The sequence below is a fragment of the Ambystoma mexicanum genome, chromosome 6q (assembly GCF_040938575.1).
Source record: "Ambystoma mexicanum isolate Mex_15411 chromosome 6q, UKY_AmexF1_1, whole genome shotgun sequence".
Taxonomy (NCBI): domain Eukaryota; kingdom Metazoa; phylum Chordata; class Amphibia; order Caudata; family Ambystomatidae; genus Ambystoma; species Ambystoma mexicanum.
This window is the reverse complement of record NC_090937.1, coordinates 1,637,690,305-1,637,714,805: the sequence shown is the minus strand read 5'-3', so window position 1 is coordinate 1,637,714,805 and position 24,501 is coordinate 1,637,690,305. Positions and strand designations below refer to the sequence as shown.

The following is a 24,501-nucleotide window of genomic DNA, read 5'->3' as shown; positions in this document are numbered from 1 at the left end:
AATATTCACAATTCCATCTAAGTGTGGACATGCTGACATTCACAATTCCATCTGAGTGTGGACATGCTAACATTCACAATTCTATCAAAGAGTGGACATGCTGACATTCACAATTCTATCTAAGTGGGGACATGCTAACATTCACAATTCCATCTAAGAGTGGACATGCTAACATTCATAATTCCATCTAAGTGTGGACATTCTAACATTCACAATTCCATCTAAGTGTGGACATGCTGACATTCACAATTCTATCTAAGTGGGGACATGCTAACATTCACAATTCCATCTAAGAGTGGACATGCTAACATTCATAATTCCATCTAAGTGTGGACATTCTAACATTCACAATTCCATCTAAGTGTGGACATTCTAACATTCACAATTCCATCTAAGTGTGGACATGCTGACATTCACAATTCCATCTAAGTGGGGACATGCTAACATTCACAATTCCATCTAAGTGGGGACATGCTAACATTCACAATTCTATCTAAGTGTGGACATGCTAGTATTATGGCACTCTATGTTATTGGTAGGTAAGATAGAGTGACAGAGGTTTTCTGGAGTAGAGTGATTGCTCTATTCCCCACCCATGCCACACTCACGGTTTTTGTTGGTGTCTGTTGTCTTCCTTGGCGTCCCCTGCGGACACCTGCAGACACATCCTGGAGCCGCCAATGTAGGAGCCGCCCTTGGCCTTCGGGCCCTTAGCCGCAGGGGGCTGCCGGGCAGAGGGCTGCCCTGGGGGTTTCGGATTTGTCTGTCAAGGGGCCAATCACGGTGGGGGTGGGAAAAATACAATCGGAGAGCTGGTCGGGATCGAGGCAGCTTATCAGGGATGGTGGGAGGGAGCGAGGGCGGGCGCAAGGGGAGGCAGGAAAGACACGGGGAAAGACGCGGCCTGCGCTGGGGGGTATGGAGGGGCTGGGGTCTCTAAAGGGGTTACAGGCAGTGGATTCAAGGCCTAAGGAGGCTGGGGGGCTCTCCCACTCACCTGCGCAGCCCAGATGGAAGTGGCGTGCAGGTCGAGGTGGCGGCAACAATACGGAAATCAAGGCAGCCTATCAGGGATGGTGGGAGGGAGCGAGGGCGGGCGCAAGGGGAGGCAGGAAAGACACAGGGAAAGACGCGGCCTGCGCTGGGGGGTATGGAGGGGCTGGGGTCTCTAAAGGGGTTACAGGCAGTGGATTCCAGGCCTAAGGAGGCTGGGGGGCTCACCCACTCACCTGCGCAGCCCAGATGGAAGTGGCGTGCAGGTCGAGGTGGCGGCAACAATACGGAAATCAAGGCAGCCTATCAGGGATGGTGGGAGGGAGCGAGGGCGGGCGCAAGGGGAGGCAGGAAAGACACGGGGAAAGACGCGGCCTGCGCTGGGGGGTATGGAGGGGCTGGGGTCTCTAAAGGGGTTACAGGCAGTGGATTCAAGGCCTAAGGAGGCTGGGGGGCTCACCCACTCACCTGCGCAGCCCAGATGGAAGTGGCGTGCAGGTCGAGGTGGCGGCAACAATACGGAAATCAAGGCAGCCTATCAGGGATGGTGGGAGGGAGCGAGGGCGGGCGCAAGGGGAGGCAGGAAAGACACGGGGAAAGACGCGGCCTGCGCTGGGGGGTATGGAGGGGCTGGGGTCTCTAAAGGGGTTACAGGCAGTGGATTCCAGGCCTAAGGAGGCTGGGGGGCTCACCCACTCACCTGCGCAGCCCAGATGGAAGTGGCGTGCAGGTCGAGGTGGCGGCAACAATACGGAAATCAAGGCAGCCTATCAGGGATGGTGGGAGGGAGCGAGGGCGGGCGCAAGGGGAGGCAGGAAAGACACGGGGAAAGACGCGGCCTGCGCTGGGGGGTATGGAGGGGCTGGGGTCTCTAAAGGGGTTACAGGCAGTGGATTCAAGGCCTAAGGAGGCTGGGGGGCTCACCCACTCACCTGCGCAGCCCAGATGGAAGTGGCGTGCAGGTCGAGGTGGCGGCAACAATACGGAAATCAAGGCAGCCTATCAGGGATGGTGGGAGGGAGCGAGGGCGGGCGCAAGGGGAGGCAGGAAAGACACGGGGAAAGACGCGGCCTGCGCTGGGGGGTATGGAGGGGCTGGGGTCTCTAAAGGGGTTACAGGCAGTGGATTCAAGGCCTAAGGAGGCTGGGGGGCTCACCCACTCACCTGCGCAGCCCAGATGGAAGTGGCGTGCAGGTCGAGGTGGCGGCAACAATACGGAAATCAAGGCAGCCTATCAGGGATGGTGGGAGGGAGCGAGGGCGGGCGCAAGGGGAGGCAGGAAAGACACGGGGAAAGACGCGGCCTGCGCTGGGGGGTATGGAGGGGCTGGGGTCTCTAAAGGGGTTACAGGCAGTGGATTCCAGGCCTAAGGAGGCTGGGGGGCTCACCCACTCACCTGCGCAGCCCAGATGGTGGAATGGTCTACCTTATACGTATAGATAGGGGGGGTCTGTGGGACTAGGTAACCTTGCAAAGAGTAAGAGGGTGAGGGAGGTTGTAAAAGGGTGGGTGAATACCATGTTCTCCCTAACCGGTTGTCTCTTGTCTCATAAGGGGTTTCCCTCCCCATGTGATCCTCCTGCAATCTACCACCACCAGGGGGACTATTGTACAGTGGCCGCACTGCCCTGGACCCATGGGATGGGTTACCCTTATGTGAGAATGGACGACCTCTAAAGATTCGACACCTCCCTCATTCTAGAATCCATCACAGGGATGCTGTCAGATTGCATCCCCACTACGACCCACCCACCATACCATACCATACTTGGCATTCAGACCTAATAAGCCTATTTGGGGAGGGGCTCGAACTGCTGGACTTTCACATGCTGGACTTGCACACGCTCCCTAACCCCCATTCTGCTAGTCCTAAACCCCAGGACCGCTGCATGTCTGCCTGTGAATTACAGCTAAATATTTTAAATGGACGTGCCTGGCTTGGTCATTGCTGGACCTCCCCTTCTTAGTTATTCTGCATGCTCAGTGGGTTCCAATGGTGCGAGTACGGTTGTGCTTCCTGTTACCCTCACTTGGGGTCATGTGTTTAAAGCGCACGCTGGCCAGGTGTTTGCCTTGTTTCTGCATCGCTGTCACATGCAGGGGTATTGGAGATGGGGAATCGGCTCACATTATTGAATGGTATCTCCTCCCCTGAACATGCACTGGCGATAGATGAATGTGCATCTTAAGTCAGATTATTGAAGGCTAATTTGTCTTCTTTTGCAATTTCAGACCCTTTAGCTAAAGTCCCTGTGGTACAAATGCTATACAACGAAGATTGCAGCCTCACCCTGGAGTGCAACACTTCAGGCGATGTCTGGAACATCAGCTGGTGGAGCAGTGGCCGTCAAGTGACCCAGAATATCACCCGTGCCCCTGCGGGTAACTGGTCAAAACTATTGATTCCGGCAGATTCCAATGGCATCTACACCTGTGTCGCTTCAAACCCAATAAGCACACTTGCAAAGGAGTATTCACTGGTGCAGGAAAGCAGTGGTAAGCTTCTGTTTTGCAGTATTTATGTCAATATGTAAGGAATATTTGGTTGTGTGTTGCTTGGCATAAGGATCTCCAGATCATGCACTGGGAGCCAGATATGTTGATGGTGGCCACTGGGGTAACCTTTGAAGAGGGTTGGGCATCTCAATTTTGTTTCACTAAATGCTTTATCCTATTATTCATGTCAAAACCGATCAGCAACATCTGTGTACATACCAAAATTGTATTTTCTGTCTTACACCGTGTCTCAAAATGTGCGCCCTCCAATAGCCAATGACTAGGGCTGATTGACTCTTGGAGAGTAAGAAACGATGTGCCCTGTGTTTTTATTATGCATGCGGAGAACTGGGGGCGAGTGATCTTTAAAAAAAAACAAATATGGCTGGCTAGTAGCTTGCAACTTGACAATTTGTACCCCTAAATTAACTCATTTAATGTTTACTCCCATATTTTTAGGATCCCACAAAACGGATGGTTTTCAGGGTGTTGGAGAACAGCAGGATTACATTTCCCCTGCTGAGAGCTTGTATGCAGGCAGGGGACAATTGCATATCCATCCTGATGCATGTACCTGCATCAAAACCTCAATGTAATTAATACCCCGGTAGATGCATTTGCCACAATGTTTGCTGTGGCACAGAGAAGCACTAAAGCTTCGATCTACTTCTAGGTTGAGATGTACATGTACACCATGTTGTCTAATTTCCTTAAGCATGCGCACACCAGATGTGCAAACCGAAAATATTGCATGCATCTCGATTTTTGTCTTGCAAAATCATCACACATCACATGAATTTAAACCCACGGCAGGCAAAGTTGGCTAATATCCCTTGTGATGACTGGGCTCATACTCTACATGTGATTCGCACGTGACGCTGGCACGTGAGAAAGATGGGCTATAACCACTGAATACCATTAAAACCTGGTTAGTTCACAGTTTCAGTAATGTGCTCTAAATTGAGTGGGAGATGTCCACTGATGCAAAGGGGACAGTGATTTGCACAACAAACCGTTTTGGTCAAGCAGGAAAGCCAGTATAAGGGTTCCCGTTGGGTAACTTGGGCGGCAACTTGAGCAGATCTCCTGTGTTCCGTCTCCAAGCTCTTTGATTTAATGTAACCATTTATGCTGTTTGTTACCAAGTATTTGTGGCACTTGTGGGGGGCTTGGGGAGGTTGGAATTATTGGAAAGGTTCACACAATTTGAACTAATGCGGAAAATCTGATTTAGAATCAGTATCATGGTTTCATTGCAGCCATAGCGACCTTGCTCATCCCGACATGTCAATTAAAGGAAAGAACCTGAGGATGGACCAATATTTTCATTAGAACAATACTTATTTAAGCACAGCGATGTAGCCTAGTGAATGATAGTTTTTGTAGCTGGATGCTTGAGCCTTCTGTAAATCACCAAAGTTAAAGGCATGCTCGCTTATAAGAAATAGGTAGTCTGATTTGGTTAAATTACAGGGATTGTAAAACAGTCTACTGTACTTGCGGTTTCTCCCCATAATTACAAACTAGTCCTGCTGATTCCTTAAGTGTTGGAACCTACTGAATACATCAAAGAATATGAAACAGCCAGATTCTTCCGTGGCTTAAGGATCGGAGTGTGAATTGTTGACACTGTTTTTGACCTTAGAAAAATCGTACCATTAGACCCACTTATACAGATATACTTGTGTTGCTTTTTTACTTTTGTAATTGTTTTATGTGATATGATAATTTTTTATGATTGTTTTTATTGAGAATTTTCACTACAATAAAATTCAAGTATATGTAAATGAAATAATATGGTGTGTTATTGTTTGCTAGTTAGGATATCCTTTCAGACAGGCACTTTCGAATTGTTAAACTTCTTTTTGTATAATATAAGTACTTCTCCATGGAGTAAGAAGTTGTGAACCCCCCACTGTGGATCAAGCCATTTTGAGAATAGTGATTCCTTAAGTGTACCATGTTGCCATGAAACTACTTGTAACTTTCATTTTCCATTTTCTGCTGTATTCTGGTGCTTAGTTTTTTTATCACTACTCAAATGTTCTGGATAAATGAAGACCAGACATAAATATGCCCAAAATCCAATACGGAAGCCGGGACTAGAACCTGGATCTTTTGGTTTGAAAAACAGTAACTTTGCTTCTAGGGTTTGTGAGCTCTGAAGCGTTTGACTTGAAGTGTAGCACTCTAATATCAATATTGTACATTCTGCATATTTCTATGCATGCTGATGCTTGGCACAGCAGAAAGATGGAGTTAAGTGGTTTGCAAAGGGAGGAAGCTGCGATTAGACTTGACATCTTGTTATAAAGTCTGCAAACTAGCAAGTAGATCACAAATGTTCTTTATTTGCCAGCCTTTCTTTGGGTTTTTTACAGCACTTTAAGATTGTTTCACTTTTCTTCTAAGAACTCCATCATTTGGTAGATGAGCAAATAGACACGCTGGGAGATTTTTATTTTTTTGCTTTTTTTATACCTACATGATCTCTTAATGTTGCTGTAGTGAGGGGAAATCGGGATTTGAACCCCAGAACTTCTAGTTACATAGTTGTTCCCTACTAGACATTTTATTATTATACCCTTTATTGAGCACGGACCCAGTTTCAGGAAGAAACAGAGCGCTTTACAATCATAGGGGGAGAAACACAGTATGGGGAAGTGGAGAAAAGGGGAGCGGCGATCTAACTGGTGAGGGCGGGCAATTGGCAGCTACAAGCATCCACGAGAGGAAAGCGTGAGGATTAGATCAGCGTCTCGGGTAGGGTGGGGAGTGGAGGTGTGGACGGAACTGTTAGGAATGAGCCAGTCCATGAAGAGGAAGATCTTGAGCGCTTTCCTGAACTGGTGGAGTGAGGGGGTGAGTCTGAAGTTGCTGGAATGGATTCCAGATTCTTGGGATAGTAGACGGAGCAGGCCTGTCATCTAGTTCTTTCCTTTCTGCACCGATGGAGATGTCTTTATTTGTGGTGGTTTGCAGACCTCCCGGGCGGCTTAGTTTCTCAGTGCAGTAACATGGGGCCCTTTGTCAGGAATGGCACTCTGTCAAGAGTGGCACAGGGCACTCCGGTAGGGTTTGGGTGGCTGTGCTGAAGTAAGGTAGCAGATAAGCACACACAGCAGGAAGTTCAACAAGAAAGAAGAGTAGGAAAATGTAGCTGTGAGCCAAAAGGGGCAAAGATACAAAGGTACAAACAAACTGGATTCCCTCTTGGGGTGTATGCTGAAATGGGAAAGAGTGTTCCACGAACCTTAGGAAACTCCAGCCTTCTGCACAGATTGCTATAACAGAGGCCCACGCTGTATGCTCATGGCTGGGAACAACAGCAGTGGGTGTCTTTAACACTGAAAACGCGACAAGGGAAGGGGCAGAGGTTGCCTGCCGGAAACCAACGGGCAAGCTCTGTACAAAGGGATTACATAAGACACATGAGACGACAAGAACAGAAATATCCAGCGAAAAGGAAGTCAATGAGCAATCTAGCAGAAGGAAATGAAGGAAAGGCAGTTTAGACTGAAGTAGATAACCTAAGGTGGAGTACAGAGGAGTCAAGGAAGAGAACAAGGGAGCAGCAGTCAGGAAAACAGAAGGGCTGCAAGTAGGAAGCCGGTCTGCAGTAAAGAGTGGCACTAGGTGCAGGCAAACTGTAGTGGACTGCGGAGGACTGTAGAAGACAGCAAGGCAGGGAATCCAGAGGAACAGGACAGAGAGAGATTAGTAGTAGGCGACAGACAGAGAGCCCAAAAGAATAGGGCCGCGAGGTAGGGAGCCCAGAGGATCAGGGCTGTAGGCAGCTAAGTGTAAAACAGGCTGTAAGGCAGAGGAGTGTAGCAAGCCGCAAGGCAAGGAGCCCAGAGGACAAGGACTGTAGGCAGCCGGGGTGAGGCAGGCTGCAGGGCAGGGAGCCCTGAGGACAAGGACTGTAGGCAGCCGGAGTGAGGCAGGCTGCAAGGCAGGGGGCCCAGAGGACAAGGGCTGTAGGCAGCGGAGTGAAGCAGGCTGCAAGGCAGGGAGCCCAGAGGAGAAGGGCAGCAAGGAGTGAGCCCAGAGGAGCAGGGCCGCTGACTGTAGAGGGCTGCAGAGGACTGTAGTAGGCTGCAAGTCAGGAAGCCCAGAGGAGCAGGGCAGCAAGTAGTGAGCCCAGAGGAGCAGGGCCGCTGACTTTAGAGGGCTGCAGAGGACTGTAGTAGGCTGCAAGGCAGGAATCCCAGAGGAGCAGGGCAGCAAGGAGTGAGCCCAGAGGAGCAGGGCCGCTGACTGTAGAGGGCTGCAGAGGACTGTAGTAGGCTGCAAGGCAGGAAGCCCAGAGGACAAGGGCTGTAGGCAGAAAGCAGCAGAGCGAGATCGGCTGCAATGTACGGAGCCCAGAAGGGCACTGGATCAAAACAGGATAATGCAGCAACAGGAACAGAAAACAAAGTAGAAGGTCAAGGCAAACAGGAGCGGGGAGATCTCAAGATGCAAGACACTGTGCTCCTGCAGGCAGCTGCTTATATACAGCCCTGCCCTGTTCTGAGGCAGGCTAATTGACAGCACCTGGAGCAGCACACCTGAAGACAATCTGCCTCCTCCCTCTCTGGTGCTGAGCAGGTGGAAGCAGCACTGGCCGCTAGGGCTTCTGGGGATTGTGCTCCCAATAACGATGAATGAGAATAGCCAGGAATTGAGGACTGTAGCCAGGTGCATTATGTTAAATGTAGTTAGTTGAATAAAATAAGAAAGAGCCAAAGTCGAGCAAATGGAAATTAAAGACCAAGGCATGAATAGGAGTTGTTCAAAGAGTATTAGGAGAATAAATGAGTACCAAGTAGTCCATGATGGTTGCCAATGCGTGCGCCAGCGGCGCGGGCATGACACCCTTCTAGATGATACAGTATTTGAAGATGACTTGGGCTTGCAGCAGGAGCTAGTGCAGTTCGATTTTGCAGAGTCATTTGAGTTGTGATGCTGCATGCAGGATGATTCTGAGGGGAGCCAGGGTACTTGCCAGAAGGCCTTCCAAAAGGGCATTGCTACCATCCAGGTGAGAGTACAAAGGCTCGGTTGGCAGATCTGATTGTATTTTTCTGGAATAAAAGGCTTGATTTTCCTCGGGTGAGTTAGTTGGTATTAATCAGCTTGTGCCTTCCGTGCTATGTGCTTTTTGAAGGTGAGGTTTCTGTCGATGTGGAAACCAAGGGACTTGGTGCAGGTGGCCAGCTGATGTGTAAAGCCTTTGAGGTTCATAGCAGAGCGCCAGGTCTGCATGTCAGGGTGTTTGGTGTTAGTCAGCAGTAGAAATTCAGTCTTGAGACTAGATCAATGTGAGCAGGCCTTAAGCCTGTGGAGGTTTTCGATGGAGGATATCATGCGGTAGAGCAGCATATTGGAGGATGTTGTGTGGCACGAGTATGGTTCTGGGTAGTTCTATGTAAAGATTGTAGATCAAAGGGGGCAGGTTGGTCTTCCAAGATGGCCGCCGGCACTGAGTAGACATGCCGACAGCGGTCCCCAGATGCGTTTGAGGTAAAGTGCCCGCCGCCCCACTAACGGTCCACGATCCTGTCCGGGAAAAGGCTGTGGCGTTTCCTGAGCAGGAGAGAAGCTGACCGGCTTTACAGGGCGACTTGGAGCACATCTCCGGAGCGGAGTAGCCAGAGACGGAGCTACAACTGCGTGTGTGCCCGCTGGGAGCCGGGCAGTTGGGGAAGCGGATGCCGCCGGGGGAGCCCGGGAGGAGCCAGGACAGAGGCCGCCCGAGGAGGAAGTGAAGTGAGGGGCTTGAGGGGGAGAGAGACCCTCTGGGCGAAGTTCGGAGATCTGACCCTCCCCCATTGCCACCGCTGACGGAGTGCTCGGCGGGCTAGCTCCGGGGAGGCCCGCCGAGAGGAGTGGATGAGCCCGTGGATGCGACCTGCTTTTCGGCCCCCCCAATGAGGGTGGCGCAGGGAAAGGAGCGCCGGGAAAGGCCCTGATGCATTGAAGCAGCACAGCTGGGTGAGAGGAGGCGCCTCTGCTGGAGCGGCAAAGCGGAGCTCTCGAGGAGGCCAGAGGGAGCGGGTGAGTCGGGAAGCGCTGCGTGGGGATACGCTCGCCCTCTTGGCAGGCGGGATAGCGGAGGAGAGCCCCATCGTGAGTAAACACCAATGGAGATGCCACCACACCTGCGGCAGTGGTGACAAGCTGAAGGTTGGCGAATTTGGACTGCGCGGGGGTGGAGGCTGGCACCCGGCTGGAGGCCCATCCATAGGGTGAAACTGTGATCACTGCCAGGCTCTGGGTGAAGCGGGGAAGCGCACGGAGTGATACGGGAATGGGAAGCAGCCCTCTGAGACGGTCACCATCGGGACAGTCTCAGAGCTGGGTTTGGCAGCCTTGTTCCGGCCCCCCCCAAGGAAGTGGAGAAGATCTCAGCATGAGTTGCGTTGAGGACTGAGTGGCCTCCAGTTGTTTAGCAGGACGCAGAGCGAGAGTGATTTGTATCACCAGGGAGGCTACTGTTGTGAGGCCTAGGGCAGCGGGGGTTGGCAACCCTAAGCCCCCCCCCTTCTGGTCTATTGGAGGTTTGCTCCCTTATAACGGTTCTTGGTGGCGGAAATCCTGGTTCTCTGTGACGGTTCTTCGCAACTTATACACAACCTAGAGGAGGCTCCGCGAGACGAGAATCAGCCAAGTATAGCCATCTGATTGTGTTACCTAAGTGCAAAGGACGGGGAAGGAAACGATATGGCAGCAGCTTTCCGAGAAAAACAAATGAAGGCTTTGGAGTCTCAATTAGAGGCTGAGGTGGAAGTAGCTAGACAGGCGGCGGGTAGTACTCCTTCCCGGGTGGCTGTGCGGAACTATAGGAGAGCGCTGGGGCAGTTGGAACTTCTGCGTAACAAGAACGCGGAGGGGGCGCTATTGGCGGTGAGACAAACATTTTATGCCAAGGCAAATAAGGCAGACACCCTTTTAGCACGATTGGGGGGAAAGAGGGCGAAAAATGCAATTACAGCATTGAAATTGACATCGGGGGAGAGAGTCACTAAGCAGGAAGAAATACAGGAAGTTCTGGCGCAGTATTATGATTCCCTTTACGCATCCCAGAATCCCAGTAGTGATGAACAGGAAAAGTTTTTGCAATCGGTGCAGTTACGGGAAATAAGCAGGGAAACAAGGTAGGCCCTCAACAGAGAAATTATGGAAGAGGAGGTTAGGGCGGTAATTAGAGCTCTCCCAGTTAACAAGGCCACGGGCCCAGATGGCTACACTGCACCTTTTTACAAATTGTTTGTCTCTCAACTAGCCCCCCAACTGACCTCCCTGTATAACTCGTTTCGGCAGACAGGTAGGATTGCACCTTCTTTGGAGGAAGCAAATGTAGCACTCGTCCTAAAGCCACATAAAGATCCAGAAGAGAGGGCAGCCTTATCGACCCATTGCTTTGATCAACATCGACGCAAAGATATATACTAAGATCCTGGCGAATAGGTTAGATGCCATTCTCCCTCACCTCATACATCCCGACCAAGCAGGCTTCGTCTTAGGCAGACAAACGGCAGATATTAGACGGGTAGCCCATTTAGTTGAAAAGGCTCAGAGAATGAACACTCCCGTGGTCTTGGTGGCTCTTGGTGCTGAAAAAGCATTTGACCGCGTGGAGTGGTCTTTCCTGTTCCGAGTGATGGAGAAGATGGGTCTCAGGGGAGAATTCTTGACCATGATCCAAGCTAATTACAAGACTCCTTCTATTAGAATAATGGTGAACGGGACCCCCTCCAGAAGGGTGAACCTCCAGAGGGGAACAAAACAGGGTTGCCCGTTATCTCCAATTCTTTATACAATTTATCTGGAACCTATCCTGCAGGCAATCAGGGAGACGGGGGGGATTCGGGGCATCCCGTTTGGGGGTGAACAGCAGAAAGTCACAGCCTTTCCCGACGACATGCTGCTCATGTTGACAGCGCTGAGCGATTCGCTCCAGGCTAGCATGGCCTTGTTATGCAAATTCGAGGAGGTCTCAGGATTAAATATCAACACCAAGAAGTCTGAGGTCCTGAACCCTACATTAAGGGGAAGCGAGCGGGATGAGCTAAAGGGCTGCACCCAGCTTCTGTGGATTCCGGGTGGTATTAAATATCTAGGGGTAAGAATTACGGCTACCCTGGCGGGGTGGTACTCTGCTAATTTCCCCCCTCTCCTTAAAGCTATCAAGAGGGACTACCAAAAGTGGCGAGGTCTTAGAGTATCGTGGTTAGGGCGCATCGCGGAAGTAAAGATGGTAATGCTCCCTCGGCTATTGTACCTATTTCAGGCGATCCCTCAGCCAGTTCCCTCGAGCTTTTTTAAGGAGTTGGATACCCTGACTTGAGATTTGGTTTGGGAAGGGAAGCGTCCTAGGGTGAGTGGTAGATTATTGATGGCCCCGAAGGGGGAGGGAGGCATGGCCCTACCAAACTTTCAGAGGTATTTTGAAGCAACGCAGCTCCGAATAATTAGGGAATGGTTGAAGGGGGAGGAAAGCCAGAAGGATAAACTTTGGGTGAGAATGGATAGAGCGGTAGCCCATCGGGAGTTGGCAGAGGTGTTGTGGCTTCCAAAAATCCATCGACCCCGGCACCTCTACGAAAGTACAATAACTAAGCTAATGGCAGACACCTGGGATAGGTTGGTGGGTTCTGTGGGAATCACAATGTATCCATCGCCATTTACCCCCATCTTTGGCAATGGAGATTTCACCCCCGGTCAGGAGAAAGGGGCGTTTGCGAGATGGCAAGAAGGGGGTTGCAGGAAGCTATGTGACATGTTTTCGGGTGAAGTAATTTCATTTGAGGAATGTAAGCGAGAATTCGCAATACAAGAGGGGGAAAGGTGGAGATATGCACAGCTAAGGCACTGGGTTCTTCACCCGGGAATCAGAAAGGCTGCAACAAGGGATCCAACGAGCTTTGAGAGATTTCTGCTAACCAACGATGGAACGCGGGGCCTCATCTCCAATATATATATATAAGATCTTAGCTAGCTCACATACGGCTACGCAGTGGGCTCACATGCAAAAATGGGAGCAGGTGCAAGGTAGGGTCATTAGTTAGGAGGAATGGGAGAGGTTATGGAGGAAAATACCAAAACTGGCCAGGGCGGCCCAGCTGCAGGAAGTTTGGTATAAGATCTTGTTCGGGTGGCACTACACCCCGGACCGGCTCCATCAGATGTTCCCAGCGCAATCGGGTGGCTGTTGGAAGGGATGCGGGTTGGCAGGGACAGTAGAGCATATATGGTGGACATGCCCCAAGATTGAACCCTTTTGGGAAGAGGTACAAAGGGCACAGGAACAAGCCTTTGAACAGGGGGATGGTAGGTCGCCGGTACAGATCCTCTTGGGCGTTCATGGGGCCCCTGAGTGGGAAGGATCCAGAGGAAGGGAGAAGGCTAAAGTGGTCCTGACTCTTGCGGCTATGATACTAATAGCGCAGAGGTGGAGAAGCTCAGTGACCCCGCTATGCCAGGATTGGCTACGGAAAATTTGGGAAATAGTGGCCCTGGAGTGGGCAACTTACGCCATGGACGATAAAGTGCAGAACTTTGCTGCAGACCGGGGGGACATAATGACTTTTCTTAAAGAGGATTACAGAGTGTGTTGGTGCCCGCAACGATTGAAACTCTTGGACCTACAGTGAATCCGGGGGAACCCACTTGGAACGAAGTGGATATTGTTTTTCATTCGAAAGCTCGTTTATTCTGCGGGCGGAGGGGGGAGAGGGGAGGGCATGTTCTTATCAGTTGATTTGTTGTTAAACTTCAATAAAAAGAAGATTAAAAAAAAAAAAAAAAAGGGGGCAGGTTGGATTCTTGCAGGACTCCAGAGGTGATGGGTAGAGTTAGAGATCGGGAGGAATCCTTTGTACGAACTGCTGACGATTAGCATGGTAGGCTTTGAACCTGCTTAAGACAATCTCGCTGATCCCAATGCAGCGATGTAGATTGTCGTGAGTGTCTAATGTCTGTCTCCAATGCTGCTGAGAGGAGGCAAGGATGGCCATCATCGAGGAATTTAATGGCCTCATCTATCACATTGACATTAGCTGTTTGTGCTGTATCTGCCTCTCAAGTCGCATTGGTAGGACTGGAGGTGATTGGTTTTGATGTGTTGGAGGAGATGCAGTCTTGCCAGAAAACCAGTGAGGAAGTGACACATGAGGGATCAGGATTACCTGTACATATACGGTTGGGATACTGTGACAGGAACAGAACTGCTGACCATTCTCGTGTTTCCGAAAAATAACAAAATGGATGCTGCACATGTTGAATTATCTTTAAATCAAATTGTTGACCCTCTTCTTTTTAAATTTTTTATATGGTTTATTTAAACCTTTTATATTGTGATTAACCCCATCGGTTTGTCACGTCGGGTAAAGAACCCATTTCTGCTTATAAAACAACAAAGAAGTTGCTACTGTCTGCTAGTTTTAGTGCAAATCCTGTTCCATTGCTGCCGAGGTTTGGCTCACATTTGTCCCACTCGCCGTCATGCTCCACGTTCCTCTGAGGATGTTTTGCAGATGAACTTTCCAAGGTATTTTGTCCTCGGGTTTCTCAGCGCCGGGCAGGCAATTATTATATGTTGCAAGGATTCCCGAATTTGATATCTTTGACAAAATCTACACCATGTGTTGGTATGTGGGTGTTTTTTCCAGATGTGCAGATTTTCTCCAGTCGGGAGCATGTTAAGCCTAAACCTTGGAAGTATATCTCGATAATGTCTTGAGGGAAATTTTACTTGGTAATCTGGCGTGGTGTTTAGAGCTCTTAATTTATTAATTCGATTGGCTGACTTCTCCTCTTGAGTTTCAATCAAATCCTATTCTTTTAGCTTCTTTTTGACCATGTTAGGATTTGCTGTCAGCATTTCCGTTGCTGCTCCTATTTCTTAGAGCCAAGTATAAGCATTTGACCTTCCACTGATTTAGCACTTCTTCTCTTGTTTCGTTTTTCTCAGTTCTAATCATTATTTCAAAAGGTGGACAATGATCTTCTTTTTTTATTTTTTATTTATTGTATATAGTTTACATAAGAAACCTTTACAATTACATTCAATAGAACGAAGAGCAATAGGTGTATATATACATACATTACAATAAATTAAAAAAAATACAGCACAACCCTAAGATCCTTTTTTAAAAGTAGGAAACATAAACCAAGCCCGTTAAAAATACAAAAAAATCAGTGCATAGTTAAGACCAAATACAAATTCAAGTCTTACTTCCCCCCGCATAACAAGAAATCAGAAATGTCAAATTTATATACGTATACAGTACATTCATTAAACAGATAGTTAATATAGATAGATAGAAAAATTCATCATATAAGTAATTCATCAGAAAGGTGCATATAGGTCTAATGATTTAATGAATCCTGCAACCGCAAGTCCGTCTGTAGTATAAGAAATAGAGAGACAGTTAGACCAAATCAAATATTCTGCTCCCAGAAGTCCCAAAGTATTGAATCTGCCTAAATAGAGTGCCCTAAAACCTTTCAGTGCTGCACAGTCTAAAAAAAGATGACGGGCAGCTTCAATAACCCCTGGATTGTGACAGAAATGACAAGAGAGCTCCAAGTCACTAATCGCCTTCCTTCTATATAGGACCTCCTTAGTAGGCAGAATGTTCCATCTGAGTTTCAGGAGGAGGGAACGGTAATAGCAGTTAGGGAATTGTGTCAAAATAAAAGACAAGCAGCCTCTCTTCTTGTGATTCCATTGTAAGTCACAGAGAGATGCGTAGGAGTGAAATTTCTCCAAGGTATCATTCCAGTCACAACAGAAGAAAAGCTCTTTCACTTTATTCGGATTGGTCAACAAAGTATCCCTATCGGTTGACAGATCTGATAAGGTCTTAACACAGAGATCTCTAAATTTTAGAAGGAATACGTTTGGATCTAGGGATCCCTGTTAGAAGAGAGGCTTAACCACGTCATCATAAAGTGTATCATATTTAGGACAGAGCAGGGAAGAAAAGAGTGCAAGAACCCTCCAAAGGATTCTGGCTCGCAGAGACACTAGACCCAATTTGAACCTTATAGCCACAATCGGGACACAATTGGGAAGTTTCATGACCTTTCTCCAAAAGATACCCTCAAGGATATCCCAGAGGGTCAGGATATCCAAATAATGTAATTCCATTCCATATATTAATTTCAGAAAGACCTTTCCCTTGAAGAAATCTACCACTGGCTTAAAGGAGAAACTGCCATACTTGTTATCTAGCTAGATAGATTGTGAAATAAGTGGGAGTGCTTTGTATCTGAGTGAACGTCTTAATTCAGCGGCCGATGGTTGGGCCAAAATAAGGAATCCTAGATAGACAATTTTATGAGCTCTCAAGATGTTTTCACTGCCAATTTTCCACACTTGTTTATTCCCTTCTTTTCCCCCTTGGAAAAGACCATCGTGCGAGTTTTACTCGGGTGGATTTTTAGCCCATTAAGTGTAGAATATTCTTCAAACTTGCATATAAGTCTTTGCAAGCCCACTTTGGTCTGATCGAAGAGAAGGAAATCGGCATATGCCAACCACGAGAGCCTGAGATCCCCCAATTTTGCATTCACCAAACCTGCATCTCCGAGAAACTCCCCTACATCTGCCAAATAGAGAATAAAGAGGCATGGAGCTAAGGAACAGCTCTGTCTGACCCCAATACGTGTCCGTATTCTTTTAGAGAGGGTTCCCTCCAAGTCAATCCTTATATGGACTCCTGAGTTCTCGTACATTGCCATGATTAGGTTAAGAAGGCCTGCCGGGATCCCCCACCTTGTTAATTGTGCCCAAAGCCGAGACCTGATAACCAAATCAAATGCATTTGACAAATCGATTGAGGCGACATAGAGTACCACCACATTTTCCCCATGTTGAGCTTTGTAAGGCAGTTAGAATAAAGCCATTTAGGTTAGTTGAATGGCCAACCCTAACGCCTGTTTGTTGTTTCGGAAGGATATGGTTCTCCTTGATCCAAACATTGAGATGAGAAAGAAACATAGAAGCATAAAGCTTACAGTCTGCATCAATAAGAGAGATTGGTCTGTAGTTCTTAACCAGAGTCCGTTGACCTCTCTTAAAGATGGGAACAATATGGGCAGTCTGCCAGCTAGTTGGAATATTGCCAGTATGTACTATTTCTTGGAATAGCATGCAGAGAAGCTTTGCCCAAATTTCTGGTTCAGCTTTCAATGTGTTATCCGTAAGGCCGTTAGGGCCGGGAGCCCTGGATTTCTTAGCTTTGACGATTAGCCCAACTATTGTCTCGTAATCAATGGCGGTCTCCCACCTAATATTAGGTGCATCCTCCCCAGTTGCACAAACCTCTAACCCCTCTTCCCCTTTACCAAAGAGTTCGGTGTAGTCATCTACCCATTGGACCTCAGAGATAGCATTCAGTTGATCAATAACCGCATTAGGATCTTGAGCTGAGAGGATAGCCCAAAAGGCCCTAAGATCTCTTTTAACCAACACTCTTAACATTTTTGACGTATGGATTTAATTTTAGCTTTTTTATTATCCCGGTCAATGTCAAGCAATTGGACTTCTCTAATATGTTTGCGTGTGTGGACCTTTTCATTAGCCAGCTCCCGTTCAAACCTATGGACATGAACTCTTTTGGAGTTACCCTTCTTGAGTGAATCATAAATGCTACTTTGAAGAGCATTCAAGAAAGTGTCAAAGTGTAAGGTGTTAAAAACCACTTGTTTCCACAGGAGCGAAGTATGGTTGAGTGAGGAGATAGTTGACAGTTGAGGAGATTAATATTAGCTGGCGACCATCGTACCCTGGTCCCTTGGCCCACAGTTTTCAGTTGTCGTGGACCCTCAGAGGACAGCATCTTCGTTGAAAAAAAGAATGAAACCGACAGAGACACATGACCACTCCAGGGGTTAAAACCACCTGGTTACCGCCGGACTCGTATTACCATTCCGCCTCAGTGATTCCCGGAATTACCGGGGCATTACAACCCCAGTTTTCTGGAAATCACTGAGGCAGAATGGTGTTAATCCCCATTCCCATTGGGCCTCATTACAAATCAGGCGGTCCGGAAATAACGGTGGCGGTAAACCCGCCGCCACCATTGTTTCCGGACCACCTGATCCCGACTCCTGCAGGCAGGAGGTGATGTTCCCGCCAGGTTTGACCTGGCGTGTTTAACACCGCCCGCCTGCAGGCGGACGAGGAAACACCGGCAGCATTACGAGATGCTGCCAGTGTTTCCTTGATCCCCATTCCCATTGAGTCCCATAGGACTCAATGGGAATGGGGATTAACACCATTCCGCCTCCGTGATTCCCGTTAAACCGGGGTTGTAATGCTCTGGTAATTCCGGGAATCACGGAGGCGGAATGGTAATACGAGTCCGGCGGTAACCAGGCGGTTTTACCAGCCTCGGTTACCGCCGGACTCGTAATGAGGCCCATTGAGTCCTATGGGACTCAATGGGAATGGGGATCATGGAAACACCGGCAGCATCTCGTAATGCTGCTGGTGTTTCCTCGTCCGCCTGCAGGCGGGCGGTGTTAAACCCGCCAGGTCAAACCTGGCGGGAACATCACCTCCCGCCTGCAGGAGTCGGGATCAGGCGGTACCGGAAACAACAGTGGCGGCGGGTTTACTGCCACCGTTATTTCCGGACCACCTGATTTGTAATGAGGCCCATAGTCTATAGTAGACGATGACAAACCTCTATGCCATGTAGGGCACAGCGGAAGAGTAGAGTCATAGGAACCGTTCAAACATATTAGATCCACCGATTCCATAGAGGGATTCCAAAGTCTACCCCAGGCAAATTTCTGACCTCTCCGATTATCATCCTCCAGATCCTGGCCCAGATCGCCATAGTTGGCCTCAGATGATATAGAGCAATCAGAATTGAAATCTCCAGACAGGATCACATTCCCCCTGGTATGGAGAGATCTCAAAGCGAGAACCATATCCGATAAACTTTCCAAAAAAGGCTCAAGGGCAGCAAGGCCTGCATTATGGCATGCATTATGTTAATCATAAGAATGTTAACCAGGCCCTCTCCAGAAATAGACTCCAATGCTAAAATACCAAATGGCGTGTCCGAGAGAACCACATTCCTAAAGCCTAGGGAAGCTGTTATCCCAATGAGAAGACCCCCTGAAGCCCTTCCTCCTAAACTAGGTTTAGCATTTTGGGAGTACTTTTCAAAGCCATCAAAGAAGGGGGGGGGGGAAGAGCAGCCAGGTTTCCTGTAAATAAAAGCAGTCAGAAGCGTTGATCATAGCTGATGTGTCGGTATTAGTTAAGAGATGTAAATTTCCACTGGAGTTCCAGGATAGAAGAGTAAATTTGTTAGGGGCCATATTGTTAGTTACTGGGTCCAGACTGTTAAGGGAATACTCATTTCCGCAAGCCAGAGGTAACTTGGGCCCAGTTTCTGGCATCTCCATTGGTTCTGGCCGTAAATTGCCTCCGTTGAGGCTGTGAGGGCCTTTCCGGATGGCAGACCATAGTAAGATTTCCCCTATAATCTTCAGATCCTCCATGCTTACGGGAGAACTGACTAGATTTTAACAATCTTATTTCAAAACCAAGCTGCATTAGTCCCTCTTGTTGACCCATTATTAAGTCGAACAGCACTCTTGATTTCAAAACAATATTTCTCAGATCTACACAATCCTTAGAAGGGAAAAAAATCCTTTCCATATCATAACTAGAGATAAGAAAAAGAGGTGTCAATTTATGAAACATTTTCAGGATATTCCCACGGTTAAAAACAAATAGGCATATCCTGACCCCATAGACTAGTAAGTTGCAGAGTCTCTAATTGATCTTTATCCCCCAATGGTTGGGGAAGTGAGTCAGCAATATATTCTGTGAATTGACTTAAAGAATCAACTTCCAGATCAAGACTCCTTGCACCCCTTAAAATGGCCCTATTTTGGGATCTTTTGTGACCATTGAAAGGGGCCCCATTTGATGGCGTAATTGAGCGGGGTTTAAGATATTAGGAACATAGAGATTCCCCACTGTCCTAAATCCCATAGCACGCTCCCCTGAGACAGAACCTGTAGAGACCATATGACCCTCAGGAGGGCAGGATAATTGGCCATCTGTGGTAGAAGAACTTGTAGTGGCGACTGTGGCCTGAGCTAAACCTGAAGTCGGGTTATCGTCCACCAAAGAGGGGGGCTTTATTCTACAGAGATCCTGTAATAATTGTTTTGCCATATCAAGATTAACCAGGGTCGCAGATATGTGAGTTGTTGTAGACACAGGATGAGTAGAATTTGAACAGGGTAACGGATTACTGGGAATAGTGAGGGACTCTGTAGCTGGGGAGGAAGCCACGGAATTGCATTCTGTTTGAGCATTCAGAATAACTGGAGCACTATTATTTATAGGCTGAGAAAGCATTGGGATTACCTTAGGGTTACAAATGGCGTGGGTGTCCTCAGCCAGCGCAGTATTCCCCGCAACCACAGAGGCAATATTGTCATTCGGCATAGAACTAATTGTCAATGAGTCTGACTGCCTACAGCTATATTAGTAGGCATTAAAATAGCCACAGCGGGTGCAGCGGCAGCACTAGGAATAGCAGTAGGAGGTACTGCTGCTTCCACCAAAATATAAACCCCCTTAGAAGGGGTAGTAGTGGTTACGAGCGGGGAAGCAGTTGGCAAAACCATATTTTTAAAAAATGGATTAGTAAATGAGTTTATTTTTTTCATATTTTTCTGATTTTTAGTTTACCTAAAGGAAACAAAGCCCTTTAAGTGTACTGCTTGTTTAGTGAGATCTATGAAATTAGAAGATTTTGCCAGATTAGGGTGGGGTTTAGAGTCTAAAGTAGGGACAACAATATCTCCCTTGTGGTTTTTATCTGTTTCTAGCGTGACGGAATCGCAAGCAAGCATGGGAAAAGAAGTACCAGGAAAATGGACAGCCAACCCATCTAGGACTTCTCCCAAGGGAGTATTGGTGGCCACCTTTTCAGGGTTAATTGGTGATTTTGCGCCTAAGACATGATCCAAGAGGACTCCCTCATTCTTCAGAGAGGGAATAGGCAACATTTGGGCACATATTCCCTTCTCTGGACAGAGTGAGGCGGTTGAAAAGGAGATCTTATTAGAATCTTCCCCGGAAGCGCTAGCACTTTTCCACATTAGCGCCCCTCTTAACTAACAGCCCTTCCGTAATTAATTGGCTTGGCACAGCAGATTCAGGGCACAGTTTAGTTATAGAGGAGTTCTCTTCTTTAATAATGTTCACCAACTCTTCAAACCTATCAGGTCCTTCTAACCTGGCGTATATTTCAGAAAGTAGAAGAGAGTGGGATCTAACCTCTGCCCAGATATTGTCATAAAGGCTAACAAAGGAGCTTAGCACCATATTCAGGGTGGAGACTGTAGATTGAGTCAGTCTTTTCCTATCGTCGGCCTATTTGAGGGAATGGTGCAGTGTGGACTCACTGGCATGTTTCTTTTTCATGTCTGGCAGTAGACCCCTTTCTCTAAGCCAGTTTTGCTTCTCTGTATACTCCTTGATGAAATTAGTGAGTTCAGAGGGAGAACCCACAAAAGAAGCATCACAGGTTTGTTGAGTTACATTGTTGGTATCAGTAGCATTAGGTTCTAACTCACTCTCAGCTATTGCCTTGTCTGCACACTCAATAATACTGATTTCGTCAATATCATTGTGTGCAGGATCATCAGTCTATAGTTTCTTTACTACATCTGCCAAATGCAGATGATCCAGAGTAGCCACTGTCAAAGCTGGGCGAGGAGTTTTAATAACGGTACTAGTTGCTGTTCTTTTCCCAAAATAATTGGAGATTTTTTCCCCTGAATTGGTCCACCTAATGAGCCCATTTTCGATTTTATTTTGGGAGTATTAAGCAGCGGTTTCATTAGAGGTGTTTTAAAAACTGTAGATTTCATAGTAGGAGTGACAGCGTTTCCAACAGAAGTAACAGAGAGGTTCACCTGAATAGAAGAAGTATGGTTAACCACCCCACCAGAAGAGGACATCTCCACAGATAAGTTAGAGGGAGAAATAGTGTGATTATTGTTACCCTCTAATAAGGAAAATTGCGGGGCAGTAACAACATTAGGGGCAGCAGAAGGTTCAATAGAGTTAGAACCAGAACCATCCATCATGGAGCAACACAAAAGCAGTTTTGATTGTGACAAAATCGGAGTCAGATGGATAGTATTCACCATATTATTGTTCGAATAGTCGGAACAGGGGCTTACCCTTAATGAGCTGCCACCATCATCCAAGTTCAATGCTATTGTAGCTGCTAGACGTTCTTCCTGGGCATCGATGGAAATATCCTGTTTTCCATTGAAGATGCAGCTATTGTCGGCTAAAGTACGTGGAATATTGCCCATGATGTTGAATACCTCACTCCTATCTTGAGAGTGGATTTGAGCATGGACCGTGCTTTTCAAAACAGTAGAGTCCAAAGAATCAAGCACTTGTGTATGAGGGGGCTTACCCAGAGAGATGGGACAGGAATTTAAGGAGGGGATAGCTTCTTTGGGATCAGGTGAAAGGACCTCCACGACAGGTTGCATGGAGTCCAGAGAAGCCTCCATAACTGACTGACACCTGAGGCCCTTACGTGTCATCCAAAGAAGTTGGCTGTGCCTAGAAACATAGGAGTCAGAGAGAAAAAAGTAGCGGCAAAGTGAACAGCTCTCTAGGTAGCCAGGGCAGAGTGTCCGTGCTAGATGGATAAATATCAGTATCACAGACAGATAAAATGCAGTTTTCGAAAATGGAACTAAAATATTTGGGAGAGTACAGAAAAATAAAGATGCGCTGAATAGAAGTGGTGACTGAGGTGAATCAATAGATCAAAATCAATAAAAACTACCACTAAAATGCATTAGAACACACATATATGAATCCTACAATAAAATCAGGAAATGCATAGTGAGAGGTGTATTAATCAATATCAATTAACTAATGGCATACAAAACGTATGAGGGAGTAAGAGTCCCACAGATCTGCAAATGTCCAAGTAGGTCCAAAGTCACAGGGTAAGGGACACCCGACAGCTTAAGGAGCTGCCAGAGTCCGACTCTCCCCCCTCACCCTGGTGACTAATATAAGTTAGAGTGACCAATAGGGAAAACTGGGACCCTGACTTGGGATACTCACTGAGTCACTATTGGTGAATAGAATCTCCGTTGGACAAGGACCCAGGTCACGGCCAAACAGCTAAACAGAGACTCCAGCCCTTACTGCCTCCAGGGCTTAACGCCGCAAGGGTGGTTGGGACGGTAATTTGTGCTGGATAGATGTCACGTGATCCGTCATTTGTCCGAAGAAGGCTCTGCCACCTCCAGGAAGCAGGTTGTGCAGCAAGAGTTATGCTCGCAGCGCTGCTTTTTGGTAAGTAGATGGAGACAGGAGCAAGCGTTCACAAGACAAAGCACTCCTTCCAAATAATAACATACAATGATCTTCCAATATGCATTTCCTTACCAAGGAAAAGGATTTCCACAGAAGTTGAGATTCCATTGATTGTAAGTCTAACTCATATCTAAAGGCTCTGATCAGGAGGCCCTTAGGTAGTCATAGGACCCGCCTCGAAAACAGGCTTTCCAGCACTGGTCGTGTTTTCCAGGATAGGTTTAGTGGTGTTTACGCTCCATATGTTAACGCTGGTATCACCTTCTGTTTGTAAAATGAGAGAACTGATACCAATGTATATGTTCCATAGCGGTTTATTATGGCTTTTGCTTGGGCCGGCAGGCTTCTTGTATTGGAACAAAGTGTATCATACCACTCCTTCTCGATAATGCTAGAGTTGAAGAGGATGCCTAGGTAGACAATGGATTTTACTTGCCTGAGGCGTTGACCCCCTATTTGCCAGTTGAAGAGCTCTGTTTGTCTGGGATTTCCCAGTTTCTTGCCTAATTCCAACACACACATTTTCTATGTTTATTCTTAAGTTGTTGGCAGTGGTATATTCAACAAAGGCGTCCAGTCTTCAATGCAGCCCAATTTGAGTCTGATCAATGGCGACCATGTCGTCTGCGTATAGAATCCAAGCAATGTTTGTTTGCCAGTCTCGGGGGAATGCTGCAACAGATCTCTGAGATTCGTGGAAGTCCGATAGGTATAGGTTGAATAATATGGATGCAAGGGGACGTCCTTATATTTTGTTTGACTTTTTCTAGGTTGCTTAATCTTACCTAAATAGTCGTGTGAGAATATGAGGTCACGATAGCCTCTAATATATCTTGAGGACATTGCCACTCATGTAATTTTCTCCACAATCTGCCCCTATCCATACAGTCAAAATCCTGCTCGGAGTCAATGAATGCCAGGAAGTATTTAGGTCTTTTTTGTATGTATTGTCTTTAGCTTTAGTATGTTTAAAATGAAGAGATAGAGGTTTGTGCCGACTCCTTTGATGAACCCCGTTTATTTATCAGATCTAGCGGGCCACGTCCCTTGGCCCATGACGTTAACTCCTGTAGTAGAATGTAACTGAAGATTCTACTCATTACGTCGAGTAGGGCTATTGGGCGGTAGTGATTTGGATTCTCTCGGTCCCCTTTTTTAAAATTTGAGACAATGATGGCATTTGTCCATGAGGATGGGATATTTTTATGTTTCATGATTCTTCTAAATAGGATAGTCATATAGTCAGCCCAAGGTCCAGTGGCCTCTTTCAGTGTGCAGTTGGTTAGGCCAGCAGGGCCTGGTGCCCGCGAGGATTTTTATTTTTTAATGTCTCTGTCTCAATTGAAGTTCCATTCGTCCATGGTTTTGCCCAATATCCATTGAGGTTCTTGTTTTGAGCAGCATATAAATTTGCATGGAGGACTGTGCTGCTTGCCTCTGAGCAGGGCGCATACCGTGCCTTTTTTATTTTTGTTTATTTAAAAAAGAAAAAAGGGGCAAGGATCTCTTTTGGCTCGATAAAGGGAGGCAGGGGAAGACCGGCCCCACAGCCTACAATTATTGCAGCAGCATAGACACACTGCCGATCGGTTAGTCTGCATTTCACATTGCAGTGGCCCGCA

The 24,501-nt window shown here is 47.3% G+C and overlaps 1 protein-coding gene across 3 annotated transcripts in view; it reads left to right on the top strand.

The window, feature by feature from the left end:
- LOC138516931 (uncharacterized) overlaps positions 1-24,501 on the top strand; it is a 348,123-nt gene that overhangs the window by 176,305 nt on the left and 147,317 nt on the right. For all 3 annotated transcript variants that reach the window (XM_069632397.1, XM_069632396.1, XM_069632395.1), the window contains one exon: positions 3,226-3,489. In XM_069632397.1, the coding sequence (XP_069488498.1) occupies positions 3,226-3,489 (264 nt within the window). The remainder of the gene's footprint in view (positions 1-3,225; positions 3,490-24,501) is intronic.